Consider the following 18,559-nt stretch of genomic DNA (forward strand, 5'->3'; position numbering starts at 1 on the left):
GATAAAAGCATGCAAGCACCTCTTTGAAATGCAGCTTTAAGAAATGAGGATGGAAAGTAATATCTCTTTCTCAGGACACATTAATTGGGATGGTAATAAGAGAGGTCTTCATAATTATACCAGAAAAACTACAAAGAACGTGCAACTTTTGCTAACAAGTAAGAGCATTGAAAACAAATGGATTTTGAATGACTGTGTTTGTGTGTCAGTCACCTGGCTATGTATGACAGCATGGCCGTTGCTTGAGAGCTCAGTCTACTGCCTTCTGGCTCCTATCCACTCTAGTCTTTCACTCATTCTGGAGTTGAACTGTGTCCTCCAGGAATGGCTCACATAGTTGTCCCCACCTGCGGCTTCTGGTTCAGTCCCATACCTGTCCTCCCCGAGGCCTAGACAGGAACCACTATGTTCTGGGTGGGTGCCCCTCACTCCTTAAGCCTGCTCCCTAAATCAATTTCATTAAATGATTCTCAATTAAGATCTCAGTGTGTGCTTATGTTCCTTGAACATCTTTCAGATGCTAAGTCAGCATCACCATATTCTCTTGCAAATCTCCACTGATACAACATGACAAGAGGTTTTCATAATAACCATTCTTCCAAACTTCTCCATTATGCAGCAGGCAGAAAATGTTTGATACTTAAACAGTATCAAAACATGCAAAGCACAGAATCTTGAATGTGCAAACATCATACTGCAGACCATGTGGGAAAAGAAGCTGGTTTACAGAGACAACTGCTACCCATACTGAGGAGAGTAATAAAACCAGGCTTCCTCACACCATGACCAACCTACATAGCAGGAAGGAAGCTGCCAAAAACTACAAGTCCTAACAATAGACAGATTCAGAAGCCAACCGGTATAAATTCTAATTAAGGGACTATTAGAGCAGTCTGACCCCCATAAGAGAATAACTACCACAGATTAAACACAACTGATAAGAGTCTATGCTTTAAAATTATTCTAAACCAATGCTCAGGAGTAGAAGATGTTATAGATAATTACTTTGGAAAATCTTAAGCAAAATTACTTTGCTAAGGAGCAAATGAAAATCTCCTGCTGTACTGGCTGGTCTTGTGTGTCAACTTGACATGAGCTGGAGTTATCACAGAGAAAGGAACCTCCCTTGAGGAAATGCCTCCATGAGATTCAGCTGTAAGGTATTTTCTCAATTAGTGATCAAGGTGGAGAGCCCAGCCCATTGTGGGATGGTACTACCCTGGGCTTTTAGTCTTGGGTTCTATAAGAAAGCAAGCTGAGCAAGCGAGGGGAAGCAAGCCGGTAAGTAACATCCCTCCATGGCCTCTGCCTCAGCTCCTGCTTCCTGACCTGCTTGAGTTCCAGTTCTGACTTTCTTTAGTGATGAACAGCAATGTGGAACTGTAAGCTGAATAAACCCTTTCCTCCCCAACTTGCTTCTTGGTCATGATGTTAGTGCAGGAATAGAAACCCTGACTAAGACACCTGTCTGATCTGTGCCTTGGAAGAACTTACACAGTTAACAGACACACTACAGGAATCAAACCACTGTGACTACATTAAGTCCTCCAGAAGTGTTTGGCTCCTAGTGGAGGTACAAGATAGACATGAGAGGTTTCCACATACTGACCCACTAAACTAAGACTTCAATGTGAACAACCTTTATACCTATATTCATGAACATAAAATACAAGGTTGGTTAGACTATATAGATAAGAAGCCAAGCAGAAATCCTAGAAAAAATCATTTTGTTTCTTTCACAAAGAACTAAAAGCTTCAGTTCTGATGACCAACCTCCAAAGGCCATGATTCAGCTAAAATCATGGTCTCCAGGGTGGTGCTGGTAAAGGTAATGGGACTCTGAGTAGACAGGGACTAGCAAGAGATCCCAGGAAATAGTGGGACATGAGTATGTTTCTGGCTCATAACATGAGTGGTTTTACTTGGCCACATGCCTCTCCCATAACATGCTTCCTCATCAGAGGCCCAAAGCTAATTGGGGCCCTCAATTACAAAGTGGAGCTTCTAAAACTATGGGGCACACAACTTTCTATGTTAACTGTCCAAGCACTTCACTGTAGCAACAGACAACACAATGGGAAGAACCAATACTTTAAAGTACAGACCTTTATCTGGATCTAACCTCAAACCATAGGAAAGCAGACATGTAACTGCACTGTGTGAAAATGCATGGATATAGGCACACATACAAACATAACAGGTAATAGGGAAAATATGAACAACAATCAGGCATGTATAGTCAGGGATTTTCCTTAGATGCAATATGGCTGTATGTGTAAGTACTGTGTATTTTAAGAAATATTCTCAAATGTTTCCAAGTAACCTACATCTGATTTGAGGGCTTGCAGACTGTATAGATAAAAACTGATAATCACCCAAGCTGGCTGACAGTACAGTGGATTGGCAGTGCTCTACATATGCCTGAAAGTCTAGATAAGTTAAGTATCAAACAGTGCAATCAAATTCAGGTAGACTGTACTCTGTTGAAAACAATTAACTTTGTCAGAATCAAACAATAATATCTCCCCCACCTCCACCCACACAAATAAAATACATCTCTTTCACGCCCTAATATTCCTCTCTGGAATCCTGACTGAGCAATGAATGAGTCAGGAAAGGCTAACTACTCTATCTTAGGTTGATTATTCAAGATTCCATTGTAAATCATTCTGTAAACTCCTGGGCACTTGTTCTTAAATGAAATCAGCCCATAACCATAGCATATTTTTTGTTCACTCGCCTCAGCACCTAACACAGCCAGCCTGTGCACCGCCAGCATGCCTCCTCTAAAAGTAGAGCTCCCCTGCTCCAGAGGCACCCGCCACACTGAGATGACATCAGCCATCACCAACTATTCTTCACTGTGTGTGCAACTGTGGTTTACAAAGCAGGCACCACCTGCACTACTAGTTAGGGAAACAAAATTAAAAGTTAATTGATATTAAATGGCAAAATGTTTAAAGTCTTGATAACTACTGGGTAGGATATATACCAAAAGATACTGTGGCATTCAAATGGTCATAGTGTCGGTCTACATGCTCCACAGAGCTATTTACAAGATAAACTTGGACCTGGCCCTAGTACAGCCTGAAGAGACCTCCCATCAGTCCAGCAGGAGGTCCATGTAGGACAGGGCACCAAAGGGCCAGCACACTGTCTTTGGTAAAGATCTCTGTATCCAGCACAGGATCACAGACATCACACAAGGCACTGTAGGGGAGCCCAAGTATGGACGTACCTGTCCCAGTCCTCGTCAGCAGCTCTTCTTCTCCAGGACCGTTCTGCACCAGGCTTGTCAAACTGGTCAAAGTCATCATCTGTGAATAAGGGTCCACTCAAGTCAGTTTTGTTAAATTAAGACAGATACACGGCAATTGCTAGGACAGCTTCCTTAGAAGTTCAGCCTAACCCTTCAGATTATCCATATATAGCAATAATAAATCCTCAGCCATGCTGAAACATTAGTTTTCTTAATAAAAGCAATCCAAAATGTATTGACTACTAGACATGAAAATACAGCAAGAACAGCATTCTTAAATTATAACTTATTACTACACAAATGACTTGTTAAAAGTTAGAGACTCATAATAATTTTTTCAACCTTCACAATTTTCCAAATAAGTCCACAGGGGTCATAAAAGCAGACTCAAACAGGCAAAATAGGAAAAAACATCAAATGACCACTATTGTAGCACTATTATGGACTACCAATATCCCATGAATATAAACCAAAAGAAATACCAGATAAAGGGTACAAAGGAGCAGGACAAACATCTGAGAATGTGGCTGAAAACTTCCCAAATTTACTGGAAAACAATCAGCTTTCATATCTAGAAAAACTCAACAAATTTAACTTACAACACAATAAGCATGTGTGCTTGTGTATGTGTGTGCACACACATACACACACACACACACACAAACATGTGCCCCAGTTAAAATGCCCCAAAGCCAAAGACAGAAAACCTAACGAAGAAGAGAAAAGGCTTCATCACTACAAGGTAACAAGAATAAATGCTGCTCATCCCCAGAACCAGGAGTTGGGGGGTTCAGGGAGTAAAGGAAAACTCAGAGTGCCTTATAGCCTGCAAAGCTATATTTCACAGAGATGAAAATAAAAGCTGCACCCAAGCTCTTCTGATTAACAGATCTACAATAATGTAATTATGTGATGTGTGAAAATTACTTCCTGTTGCTGTTTTCTGAAATAAGGTGAAAATGACTTTAAGTTGAGATAACACTGGACATTAAGAAGACACTAAATCAATGAATGACTGGTGCCCTTATGAGGAAAAGGAAATTTGTAGACAAGACAATACAGAGAAAGGGCCATGTCAGACCAGACAGTGAGGCTTCTAGACAAGTATCACCCGGAACTGGAAAAGAGTGATACTGGGATCCCCAGAGACTGTCTAATCTCCTACCAGCAACTTTCCATCCAGCTACCCTCTTTGTAGTGTTTAGACATTTACACTTTTATCTCCTACCTGCATCTAAGGGTAAGTTCTTAGCCTTTATCTGTCATGCCTGTGCTCTCCTAGACATGCACCTGTGATATCCCACATGCTTTCCCCTCTTCTCCATTAAATGGATATTCTCATAGACCTCCACACTTGCTCAATCTTCTACTAAACTGTCAAAAGACTATTTCAGGGATCTTACTTTTCAGATCTAGAAATGCCCCTTGCTTCCTCTTTATTGCTGTCTCTTTCTGAGCATGCTGTTCTCCTAAATTCTAAATATATATATATATATATATATATATATATATATATATATATATATATATATATATATATATAATGGTCATTTATTTTGGTTTCTTCTTTTGGGGTCTAGGGTTTCTTTTTTTTTTTTTTTTTTTTTTTTTGGTTCTTTTTTTCGGAGCTGGGGACCAAACCCAGGGCCTTGCGCTTCCTAGGTAAGCACTCTACCACTGAGCTAAATCCCCAGCCCCGGGTCTAGGGTTTCTTAAGACAGTTATTTCAAAGTATTTCTGGGTCTCCTGGTAGGTGGCTGCTGTTTCTTTTCTTCCTGGGGGTAGGTCATACTTTCCTGGGTTCTTTGTACAAGCTGATTTTTTCATTTAAAACTATGTATATCTTGGATACCGCGATAGAGTAACAATTTATCTCTACCATGTCCATGGGTGCTGCACTTATTTACTCAGGCAGGTTGTTGTCCATTAAATGACTTCCAAACCATCTCTACAAATACTATCTATTCCATCTCTTCTTGAATGAGGTTACTAAAATCCCTAGCCAGCCAGTGACCTAAAAGGATTATCTTTAAATACCTCAATACAGTAAGGTAAGGGAAAATTCACCCACAATGTATGACCATGATAAAAATTAAACAAAGTGAATCTGCATCAATACTCTGTAAAAGCACAAAAGAAAAACTTTGTTCTTAAGCAAAGCAAGGTTCTTTTACATAAAGCATCACCAAAACCAATGGAAAATCTGACTGAGTACCATCAGAACCTACATCTACTCTCCCAAAGGCACAATCAGGCAATGAAAACAAGCCAAACAGCTCTTTCGTTCCCAGTGAACTAGTCCACTAATGTGAAGACCTTAAGCCTGCCCAAGTATCACAGTGGGTAGCCTGGACCTCATCTGTCATCTTCAGTGAGTGGGAACAGTGCTGTTGAATGAACCCCTAATTCTGGGATTGTCAACATAAAGGGAAATGCTGATGCTACAGAGTGACTGTTTAATTAGTCCAATCTACAAGTCAAACTAACTCAATTTTACAAAGACAACTGAGAGAGGAGTTAGTGAAGAACAAGGATATGCCACCCTTCAGCTCACTGATGTGTGCACAGTAAGGGCACACTGATTGTATTCCTGGAAGGTTAGGAGTTCAAAGTTCTAAATTGTAGCAGAATTTTAGCAGAGCCATTGTATCTGGCATGAATTCTGGAATGATGGCACCAAGGCTTTGTGGTAGCCTTTTGTAAATAGTCAGTGATTGCCATCTGAGGTTTTATGCTCTTCTGAAGGATTCCCAGATCCTTTGCACAACTTAGTTCTGAGACATACCTAGCAAACCAGTAAGCCTCCTATGGCTGAGAACTGCTTAGGTAATGGTTCCTTCTGACAACTCCTAGATAAGAGGTTTTGCTATGCTTGACTTGCACAGCACTGACTTGCTAACACTGCACTTTGTGCAACAATAATACAAAATGGGTTTAAGGTTCAGTACTTGAGAAGATGAGGCCCTGCTGCTGAGAAGCCTAAATTCATCCTACAGGGTCTTCCTTAGAGCAATCATCTCTTGTAACTTTGAACACGGACATCTAACTCCTTAACACACATGGTTGGTTTTTCATACAACCAACCCCCATTTCACAGCTAAGGAAACCTCTCTCTACTCATTTCATTAGCAGAAGAGAGAACAAATTCCAAGAACTTTAGAAACTCTGCATAGGGATCAGAAACAAGGCCCACTCTTTCACCATACTACATACAATTAATGCCCATCAAAAATCCTGATCACTATAACCCCAGAATGTGCCCTTATTTAGAAATAGCAAAGACCTTGCACATATAATTAGTTCAGATAAAAATCATTCTATTAGAGTGGGTCCCAAAACCAATAACTAATGTGACAAGCCACTCCTATACACCTAAAAGAAAGAATACAGGGCCTAAAGTTATTTGTGTATCAGTGCTCACAACAGCGCCACTATAGTAAGCAAAAGGTGGAAAGCACAAGTACAATTGGGGGAAATGACTTGTTTGCCTTTCTAATATGTTTTATAATATAGAATGTTTTATACATATAATACAGATGTGCCCAATGGTGCAACAGTTCCATGACTGTGATGAGGGTAATTAAATGTTTTGACTGGATTTAAGGCCTGCTCCACAGAAAGGACTTCTTCCTACTACTATACTTCTAGTCAATAGTCCATGGCTGGAGAAGGTCACAAGCCATTGTGGGGAAGCTACTATTGTTACTTAAATAGGCAAATATACTCATCAAACTGCCTCCTGAATATTTTGTTTATACCCTTATGTAAGCTGCTCTTCGACTTTATCAAAGAAACTTTATCAAAGAAGCTTCTTTTTGTAGTGGTTCTCAAGCAGTGGTTACTGCAAACTCAAAACTGATCAAAGTACTGACCGTGGCTGTTCCATGTTCAGCCCTAAATCAAGTATCTGTCATCACCCCATCCAAAGCTTAGGGAATATCTCAGAAAAGGAGCACAAGAGAACGTGCTGGAGAAAGAAGTTGTCTTCCAGACACGACTTGGCACAGCACTCACCCAAACTCACAGCAGCTGTGATTACCTCGCAAGACTAGACTGTTCAACACTGTATCAAGACCTCAACCCTTCCCAAGTGTTTAAATATCCAGTTAATGCAGTTAAGTAGGAAGAACTCAAGAAGACAACCTCCACCCCCATGAAGATCTACTGGTAGGTAATGGTTGCTGGAAGGGTAGATTTTCTTCAATGCTACAACCATTGTTAGGTTGCCTATTCTATGTAAAAAAAAGAAAGAGGTGCTCACCCATGTTTATATAACCAACCCCAACTAAACTCAAGTCACTAAAAAGAAAAAAAGACATAAAAAAAGGTGGGCTAGCTGGGAAGATGATCAGTAGGAGTGCAAAGAGACTTTGTAGGCTAATGAGGATTAAATATGATAAAATATATTATATACTGTATAAAAATGCCATAATAGTAAAACCTATTATTGTATTTAATAGCATGCTACTAAAAGTGTAATAGTATTAATTTGGGAATATAAAAAAATACTACAAAAAGTAGACTAAAAGCTGACATTTCAATTTTTTTTTTCCGGAGCTGGGAACCGAACCCAGGGCCTTGCACTTGCTAGGCAAGCGCTCTACCACTGAGCTAAATCCCCAACCCGACATTTCAATTTTTAAAAGTAACTTTAAACCCATGTGTAATTCAGTCAAGCGTTCTTCCAACACTTAGTATTTTTCAAACTTTTCAAATTCCCCAGAACTTCCACTAAGAGAGCAGCATACAGTTAACACAGCACATGTGCGCTCACATGCAAAGACAATTGAAACAACCTCTGTAATCACAGATTAAAATCCAAAATGAAACCTGGTATTTGGGGTTGGGGTTGGGGTTGGGGGGGGGTCCTCTCTGTAACAGGCTTATAGATGTTTTCGCTCTTTAACAAAGCATACAGAGCAAGAAAACTGTGGACAAAATACAGAACAAATGTATAAATGAAGGAGGTATTGAACCCAGGAATGCATGTTTGTTTAACACTGAGAACCTATTAACACAACACTATATTAAGAAACTGGAGAAGGGAGATCTATGATTGCCTCTGCAACCAGAGAAGTATTTGATTCAAACACTATCAACCACCTATATAGCAAATGTCACACTCAAGGTAAGACATTTAAAAATCAGCCACTGAGCTGTAAACCAAGACAAAGAGATCAGGACATCTCTCACCATCCACTGTACTGGACTAGGTATTGGAGGGACAGACAAATACTTTCTATTCAAGTGCCTGACTTCAAAAAAAGAGAGACATAGATGAAGATAAAACAGATACAATTACATAACTAGAAAAATCTCAATCTCCAAATTATTAAAACCAGAGTCCAACTAGTTGTAACTATCACAATTACCAAAGTGTCCTGGTTAGCGTTCTGTCAATCTGACACAAGACAAGAGTCATCTGGGAAGAAGGAACACATTTGAGAAAATACCTTCATCAGACTGACCTGTGGGCAAGTATATAGAGCATTTTCTTGATTGATATTTGGTGTGGGAGGGCCCAGTCTACTGGGGCAGTAGTGGTTCAAGAAAGCAAGCTGAGCTAGTCCCGAGGAGCAAGCTGAGAAGCAGCACTCTTTCATAACCTCTGCATCAGTTCCTACCTTGAGTTCTTGCCCTGGAGAGTGATGTGAAAGCTAAAATAAACCCTTTTCTCCCTAAATTTCTTTCTGTCGAGATGTTTTATCACAGCAACAGAAACCCTGTAACACACAAAGGCAACAGGGGAGCTTTTGTATTATAAAGCACTAAGAAATTTGAGAACGTAAAGGTTTAAACAAACAAACTAGGGCTAGAGAGATGGCTCAGTGGTTTAAGAGCTCAATTCCCAGCAACCGCATGGTGGCTCATAACCATCTATAATGGGATCTGATATCCTCTTCTGTCATGCAGGCATGCATGTAAATAGAAAACTCTTATATATACATAAATAAATCTTAAAAAACAAAAACAAACAAACAAAAAAGAAAACAGGGCTGGAGAGGGCTGGAGAGATGGCTCAGTGGTTTAGAGCACTGACTGCTCTTCCAGAGGCCCTGAGTTCAATTCCCAGCAACCACATGGTGGCTTACGACCATCTGTAATAGGATCCAATAACCTCTTGCGTATGTCTGAAGACAGCTACAACGTACTCATATACATAAAATAAACCCTAAAAATGTTTAAAAACAAAAATAACTACACCACCTAATTACAATATATTGCCAACTATTAGAAAGAAAAACAAGATGTCAGAGAGATGGCTCACTGGTTAAAAGTGGTACTCTTTAAGAGATCCTGAGTTCAATTCCCAGCACCCACATGATGGCTCACAACCAGTGATGGGATTTGATTCCCTCTTCTACTTCTAGTGTGTGATGGATATACATTAAATATTTAAAAAAAACAGAAACAAGTGTTAAAAAAAAAACTACATGATATAAAACTTACGTTATAAAGGCCTAGCCTATTCACTCAAACATCCTATGTCTAAGTACCTTGCATAAGATGCATACTTAATAAATATTTGATAGGTAATAAATGATAAAAAATAACTTGACAGTGGAACATTCTTTATACTGGACGAAAGAATCAATACTATAAAAATACCACTCTTAAGCCAAGCATGGCAGCAAATTTATGTAATTCCAGCATCATGAAGACTAAGGCAGAAAGAGGCAAGTACAATGCCTCAATCAAAAACCCACTCTACAGAAATTATTTTAACAACCCTATCAAAATCCAAGTCACAATACCAACAGAATTTTGTACAGACTCGAGAAGGTTATTATAACGTTCATTGTTTTTACTGAACCAGGTTAATCAAAAAGCATTCTGAAAAGCAAATGCTATGTTACAAGAACATACAACATGCTAATAATATTTAAAAGCTACTGACAGGAAAACCTACATAACAGAATGATAGGGAGTTCAGTACATGGAACCATAAAAGGTCCAAGTTCATACCATACCCAAAACAAGGCCTTTTGGGTTGATAGATATACAAAGGCATACGAAAGGGAAAGAAGGCCTTTTGGGTTGATAGATACACAAAGGCATAAGGAAAGGAAAGAAGAAGTGACATGGAGAAGTCTCAGAGAGGAAAATGTCCAAGAGCAGATACAGGTCACAAGGTAAAGTTAAAACTATCACACAATGCTGTTAAAACAAGGACACGGGGAAACCAAAGAGCCAATCATCAAAACAAGAACTTAGAAACAAGAAATACATTTGCTGCCCAATTTTTAAAAAGTGAATGCATGAACAAATAATTACAAGGCACATATTCACTTGAGCACTATAAGTAGTATAAAGTACAGCATTGAAACTACTTTTGCCATCTACATTAGCAAAAATTCAGACTCACTTAAAAGAGAAAGGGAATATTTGACTGATGGAATGACAAAATGGTACTGAGTGTTGAGGATGACTAGAAAGTAGCTACCCAAATTTTCCATACATATGCCTCAGTGAGCCCAATCTTAAAGGTATCCATCTTCAGACATTCGCACAGGCACCCTACAGTGAAAAAAGAAAAATAAATGAAGATGCTCAAGAAATACCAATGGTAAGTGGATACATCTCTAACCTTCACAGAAAAGAAAGGTTCTCAAGTGAACAAGCAAACCCAGTGCGATACACATTCTATTCACACTATTAAAGTACACTGTTCTCTGTGTGTACAAACATGCACAGGGTTATCTTCCAAGGTGGTTTTTCAGATCTTTCCCTATCTGAAAAACTACACTCAAGGACTAGGAAGATGTCTCAGTTGATGAAGTGTCTGCCACACAAGCATAAAGACCTTGTCCAGATCCCCAGTACCCACATGAAAAACTGGACCAGAAGCTTTGAATCCATTCCCCCTATGCTAAAAGGACAGGGGAAGAGTCAGGGAATCCCTCGCTGGCTTAATGGTCAGACAGCCTCACTCAATCAAATGGATGAATTTCATGCTCAATGAAATCCTGGTGAAGAGTGATACATGCATGGACTACTGTCCTTCACACTCACTGACACACACCTACACACACACTCATATTAACACATATATAATAGGTGTGCAGGGTGTCACAAACACACCTTATAGTCACTGTAAAATTCATTTTAACTTGCTAGACACAGTAGAACTGAACCTGTCTGGCCACTGAGGTAACATTAAACTGACAAAACACATCCTGAAAAACCAAAAACCTAATTCATGAGTTAAGCAACATCAAAATGTTGGTAACTGTTGACAGTGGGTCATTCTTTTTACTATAGACCCAAGAAACAAAATTTTACAAGTACATTTGCCTCACCTATAAAATCAGTGTAAAGTCCAAGATTACTATTAAATTGTGAGACAAGGCACTCATTCTAGTCCAGTTCATGAGCTGCTTTATGAACTGTTAGGTCTTAACATACAAATCAGCTTGGAGGGTTTTTGCCAAAATTTATATTCTAACTTTTCATTTTATACTGCAAAGCAAGCACTAAACCTTGAAATTTATTGTTTGCTCTACAATGTGTCCTTAAAGACCTACTTTTGCATTTACGCTAATCTCTATGTCCAGTGTTACAGGTGCAATATGACCCAATGCTTCTCCCACCCTTACTTGGTAACAGCTAGTATGTAAAGTCATGGGCATGCTTCATTCCTATAAGCCCTTGAGTCTCACATCGACATAACTGTGCCTCTGTGATTATCTATTTTGGCCACCCAGAGATTCCGTTCATTCTGGTTATATTCTAGACACTGAAAATACCACTTCTACCACCACCACCAACCCCACCTCCAAACATCAGTCCCTTACAATACTGAGATAATTTTAAACTATCAATTCTGGGACATTTGGTGGATTTAGCTTAACAATGAAGTTAGATTAGGCAATAACCAGGTTTTGTTGGGGAAAGGAGTAAAGACAGACTCTCACTATGCAGCAGAGGTGGCTTCAAACTCACAACCCTTCCACCTCAATTTCCCAAGTGCTGAGATTATAAACCCATGCCAGGAACATAGCAGTCTTTTAATGTAATGTAACAGAAATCACAGTTTGGCACAGTACACAATAGAACTAACCATGAAATTTGTGTAGTGCTAAATCACAATGTCAGTGTGAGATCTAACTGTAAAACTCTGAAAACCACTGTGCCAGGTAATATGCTAAACTGAGGTGTCAAGTAAGCAATCTACAGATATAAAGAAGGTATTACCTAGAATGTAAATATTTCTAGTGTAATGGTTTTGTTGGTTCTTTAGCAAACATTACAGATCTAATGGACAAAAGGCCCTGTTTTCTTTTAAAGGAAATATTTCAATCTCTAACTGATTTATCAAATATTTGCTGAACACGTGTACAAGGTCAGGAACTCGGGGTGCATGGCATTGCAGGCAGACATGCTTGTCCTCAGAAGTCTTAAAGTTTTACAGATTAAAGTAATTGTTCAAGAGAAAACAAGAGTGTTACTAGATGGAGAGGGAGGCACTGAGGTAGGAAACAGATAAATAGAAGCCAATGATTTCTTTAGTAAGGCCTCCTCCCTCAAGAGTCAGAATGTATTGAATCAGGATACAGTTACAGGATATTTGATCACACTGTGAACCCCAAGATTGTTACTAACTGAAAAAAAACATGTTTCTAGTTGTGTTGTATCTCAGTCTTAGCATACATCTTTAATCCCTATACTGGAAAACAAGTCCTTAATATATGCTTTTAATCCCAAACAAAAAAAGTAAAGTTAGTTTGTAGAAGCACCAATGTTTGAAAGGCATGTCTAATTCTGTGGCAGACAAAGTGATGAATGAGTGAAAGATTTGACAGAATAGGCTATGCCCAGCTCTCAGGAGAAGAGAGAGAAAAGGGAAGCTATTTAAGAAGCAGGGCAGAGAAAGAAAAAGAGGAAGGAGGCAGTTTTACTGGGACAGTTTTACAAAGGTTGAAGAGAGAACAAGCTAGAGAATGAGAAGGAGCCAGATTAGAAGAGATTGCTGAGTTAGTCTGAAGCCAAACAGCAATTCAGGAGAAGCCCAGAGAAGCCAGACTGAATCAGTCAGCTTGGAGAGGAGTTCGAGCCAGAACAGCTGAGTTGAACCAGCCAGGGTTCAGAAAGAACTAGAATGGATAAACTTACTCTGCAGTAAGTCTCAAGGCTGAAAACAGTCTAAGCCTAGATAAGACTGTGCAGAGGCTACAAGCTTCCAGGACTAAGCCTAGGTTAGCAGAGGAGGCAGTAAGCCTCAGAGATGACAATTACCAATAGGACTATAAAAGACACTTTTAGAACACAGTCCTACAAGGCAGGAACAGTGCACTGCACATGGGGTGAGGCACTCAAGCAGTTCCAAGACTGCAAGGCTGCTGAATACCAGGGTGAATATTCAAAAGGACTTGCCTACTTTCGCAAGGAGTTTGGACCGAGTCTACGCAGTAAGAACGCTGGCAAGTAGTAAGATGGAACAGAAACTCCAAACTTCAAAAACCAACCTCGCACTCTAAAATTATAACCTTCAAACTTTCTGGCTGAAAAGAATATGCAGCCCTCAAAGTTTGTTTGTGCAGATATTTACCAGTTTTCACTGTGTTTTAAAGTTTTAAATGAGAGACTTAAAAGATCATAAAAGCACACAGTCCCCAAGCCATCAATATCAACTCTTCACATGCCACACAGCCTATAGAAAACCCCAATCCACACTAGTGAAAAACAAATGGAAGATGGAAATATCATCTTCATCTTTTCTTTGACCCAAGAGTTCCTATAACACTGAGACTCACATATAAAATGTTAGTTTTTACCTTCTCTACTTAAGTAAGACAGATAAAATGTATTTTAAAAATTTAACTAGAAAGCCTCGAATTTGTGTGTTTAAAAAAATCATCTATGAAAGCTGGCAGTGACATACCATACCACATCCTGCCAGAAATGTCATTCTGGCATGCAGCCACTGCCATTTTGGTTTGGTCATATAAACATTCCAGTCCTGGGGTCAGAATTCCTAAGCAGGGTTGTTTAACATGCCCCCCACCACTACACACACACACACACACACACACACACACACACACACACACATCTGTAAGCAGGACAAAACACCTCTGGAATATGTACAATAGTTCAAGTGTCCATAGCCAGAACTAGCTGGCAAGTGCTTTTGTTGTCTACATTTTACCATGTGCAGGTCTCCTTTTATCCAAGTCCTGAAACGTCATTTTTTAAGTATTGTTCCACATCTTTCAAAAAACCCTCATTCAACAAAACGCGGTTTTACTTATCACTAGTTAGTCTTTCCATATCGTTTACGATTGCAAAATGAAAATACCCAAGCAAATGGTTCAGTAACTAACCCTTTGTACCCGGTCTTCATCCCTTTCAAGCATACTGCCCATCACTTACAGGTTTGCCTTAGATGACAATAGGTTTATTCAAAACTGTCTAATAAGCCGCGAAATTCTTCTTACGTTGAGTGGGCTGCTTGCCGCTGCCCAGGGCGAATCTTCCAGGAAGACTGGAAGTCCCAGGACCGCCCGATCCCCGACCCCGTCTCGGGCCCGCCGCCTACCTCGCGGTGCCGCCTCGGGCCTAACGCTCCAAGCTCCGGGCCTGAACGGCGCCGGCAGGCCCGGGGCGGCTCCGGCTGTGGAGAGCGGCACGAAGGCCCTACATAAAGGCTGCCCGGTCTACGGTCCCCGCCGCGGCCCACATACCTCCAGCGCCTGCTCCTCCGCCCGCGCCCAGGGCGGCCGCCATGGTGGTCCCCGGGCCCGGCCTTCAGCCGTCCCTAGCGGGCCGACTGCTCTGGTGCGGGCCGGGGAGGCGGGGGAGCGGCGAGGGCCGGCGCCCGCGAGCGAGCAGAGGCGAGGCCCGCGCGTCGCGGCCCGCAGCGGACCCTCGCCTCCGCAGGAAGAAAACAACACTACAGCAACATGGCTGCGCCGCGGTGCACGCCGGGAGGAAGGCGGGCGGAAAAGCCAGCCGGCAGCGGGCGGATGCCCGAGGTCCCTGGAGCCTGACCGCCAGGGAGTGTCTGGAGGCGCGCGCTAAAAAGAGCCGCGCACAGAGACGGATTCGGCTGGGCGAGAAGGCCGAGGCTCCAGACAGGAGGCGTGTGGACGGCCACACGCCGTAAGTCGAACCGGAGACTGTCATAAATCGCCTTGCAGCAGTTGGCACGGTTGCGCTTTACGACGGCTGAGTCGCCGTGGCTTGTGGAGCTGAAGCGCAGCCGAAGACGGTAACGGCCGAGTCTGGCTTCCGCGCGACCAGGTTTGAGGCGCGCGAGCGCTGCATTGACTCACGCGCACTCGCGTCCGCGCCCGCTGGCGGAAACCGTGGCGTGTAGGGTCTAGGAAAAGGAGAGGTGTGTTGCGATGAGACAGGGCCCGGGGAGAGAGCTAGGTACCACAGCCTCAAAGACCGACTCCAGAGTATCCAAAAGCAAACCCCTTGGGTAATAGTGAGCTGGGAAGACCGAGGAGCAGCGCAGGTGGACCCTGGAGCGGCCTGGCACCGAGACTGGTCACCATTCAGTTAGAGATTTCCAGACACAGGCATCGACGTTCACAGGAAGTCACTGGAGGCTGAAAAAAAATGTCTCCTGTGAAATTCAACTTTTAGGTGATTGAAATGTTTCCTCATAAAATGTTGGAGAAGATGAAAAATTTTTCCTGCTTTTAGGTAATGTTCATTTAAGAAACAGAAGAAGACAATTTCCTTTAAAAAAAAATTTATCCTCATGAAGTCATTGCCCAATAAAAAGTAAGCCTAGCATGGAACCTCACTGACTGACTAGATTTGTCAGAAAACACATTAATTCATATTTAAATTGCTTGAGCCCCTTGTCACCTTTTCCTAATTTTTGGACTGTGCAGAATGGAAAGCCCAGCTCAGTTTTTTCAAGATAATTTCAGTGCTGGTCTTGAGAAAGACATCTCAAAAACATGCACAATGGTAAAATTACTTCATATTTATAACATCACATATGAAAAAAGAAAGATGTATCTCAATTATAGCAAATGCGGATTAGATTACTCAAAAACCACTGAATCTGCACAACTGAACCAGGATTTCAACTCTACGTCTGCCTTGAGTCAAATCTCATGCTCTAACGTAGCTGTGACTTCAGAAAGTTCTCTCAATTTCGCCTAAAACCGAAATTCTCCAGGACAGGAAGCTCTAAACATTTTTGTACTCAAACATTCACTAGAAGAAAAAAGAAAAAAACATTTAACCTGTATATAGGAACACCTCTAATATTTAGAGATGTGATCACTTCTTTAAATACAGATTTAATCACCCCCTTTTACTCATCACTACATACCACTTCCAGTCTACTCTCTAACTTCCTTTCGAAACCTGTTGAAGTCTCAAAGTCAACTGGGAAACCAAACTGCACTGTGTGTGGTGAAAATTATCTCTAACTGGTGAACGCAATGTTCTGGCTTGAAAGCACTGTACAGTCAGCTCACAGGAACCCATCCCTCTATACTGTCCTACTTGAGGTTACTAACTAAATGTGAGGGCTTAAAAATGAACTCTCAGAGCTGTTGAGAGACACACTTTCTCCTACAGGTCAGTTGCTTTTAAGCTAAGAAGGCCCTTCAGTGAGTACCTAGGTAGCCTTGGAGACACGTCATGCCTTTATTGACACCTAACACCCAAATCTTGGCTTTTGAATCCTATACTCCAAAAGAGTAATTTCTATTTGAAACACTTCACCTGAGTTAATTAACACTTCAATTATGAGTGACTAAAAATGTATATCTACAGAATGAAGTAGAACAGTATGTCTTTTGTGGTGATCTCATCAAAGATGTCTACCTGACACCCAATGTAGCCACTGACCAGCTAATTAAGGCTTTCTATAGGCTTAAAGAAAATAAATAAAATGGAATAGTGAATGAAAGTACAAGAAGTGAAGAAGTACAGTCTATAAGTTATATGGAATGATCATTTGCTGTTCACTCTATGCCTCCATAAGTGCCGCACATTTTCCTAATTAAAAAGTGGGGCAATTATTTATAATAGCCAGAAACTGGAAAGAACCCAGATGCCCTTCAACAGAGGAAGGGATACAGAAAATGTGGTACATCTACACAATGGAATGCTACTCTGCTATCAAAACAATGATTTTTATGAAATTCATAGGCAAATGGTTGGAACTGGAAAATATCATCCTGAGTGAGGTAACCCAATCATAGAAAAACACACATGGTATGCACTCATTGATAAGTGGCTATTAGCCCAAATGCTTGAATTACCCTAGATGCACAGAACACATGAAACTCAAGAAGGATGACCAAAATGTGAACGCTTCACTCCTTCTTTAAAAGGGGAACAAGAATACCCTTGGCAGGGAATAGGGAGGCAAAGTTTAGAACAGAGGCAGAAGGAACATTCAAAGCCTGCCCCACATGTGGCCATATACAGCCACCACACTAGATAAGATGGATGAAGCAAAGAAGTACAGGCTGACAGGTACTGGATGTAGATCTCTCCTGAGAGACACAGCCAGAATACAGCAAATACATAGGCGAATGCCATCATTAAACCACTGAACTGAGAACGGGACCCCCGTTGAAGGAATCAGAGAAAGAACTGGAAGAGCTTGAAGGGGCTCGAGACCCCATATGAACAACAATGCCAAGCAACCAGAGCTTCCAGGGACTAAGCCACTACCCAAAGACTATACATGGACTGACCCTGGGCTCCAACCTCATAGGTAGCAATGAATAGCCTAGTTAGAGCACCAGTGGAAGGGGAAGCCCTTGGTTCCTGCCAAGACTGAACCCCCAGTGAACGGGATTGTTGGGGTGAGGGTGGTAATGGGAGGAGGATGGGGAGGGGAACACCCATATAGAAGGGGAAGGGGAGGGCCTAGGGGGATGTTTGCCTGGAAACTGGGAAAGGTAATAACAATAGAAATGTAAATAAGAAATACCCAAGTTAATAAAGATGGAGAAAAAAAAGTGGGGCAAATGAAGATTAATCAAAGCCACTGAGTCTGCACTTCCAACAGATGAATCAGGATTTCAACTCTATGTCTATCTTGACTCAGATCTCATGTTCTAACATAGCTACGGCCTTAAGAGAGTAAAGTTTTCTAACAAGAGAAAGGGATGGAATTCGGTGATCGGTCAGTTCTTCAAGGAGAGATGCTTCCTACATTACATTTACTTGCCTTCCCCAGGTGCCTGCTGTCATGTCCTTCCCTCCATTATGAACTCTCCCTCTGGAATCACAGACCCAAATAAATCCTTTCAAATATCAGAAAGAAAAGAAAAGAAAGAAAGAAAGAGAGAGAGAGAGAGAGAGAGAGAGAGA

The 18,559-nt window shown here is 41.2% G+C and overlaps 1 protein-coding gene across 14 annotated transcripts in view; it reads right to left on the reverse strand.

Annotated features, from left to right (window-relative positions):
* Rbm33 (RNA binding motif protein 33) overlaps positions 1-15,185 on the reverse strand; it is a 106,195-nt gene extending 91,010 nt beyond the window's left edge. For 7 of the 14 annotated variants that reach the window (XM_087657934.1, XM_087657933.1, XM_087657932.1 and 4 more), the window contains exons 1-2: positions 14,944-15,185; positions 3,239-3,317 (exon numbers count right to left, since the gene is read on the reverse strand). Coding sequence is in view for 12 of the 14 variants with exons in the window: in XM_087657932.1 (XP_087514058.1) it covers positions 3,239-3,317; positions 14,944-14,986 (122 nt within the window). In the remaining 2 variants the exon portion in view is untranslated. Of the gene's footprint in view, positions 1-3,238; positions 3,318-10,625; positions 10,778-14,943 lie in introns of all 14 variants that reach the window. The other 7 variants (XM_087657931.1, XM_087657925.1, XM_087657924.1 and 4 more) reach the window with 2 other exon arrangements.
* Positions 15,186-18,559: the final 3,374 nt, after the last annotated feature.

This window comes from Rattus norvegicus, chromosome 4, assembly GCF_021556685.1.
Source record: "Rattus norvegicus strain SHRSP/BbbUtx chromosome 4, alternate assembly SHRSP_T2T, whole genome shotgun sequence".
NCBI classification, from domain to species: Eukaryota; Metazoa; Chordata; class Mammalia; order Rodentia; family Muridae; genus Rattus; species Rattus norvegicus.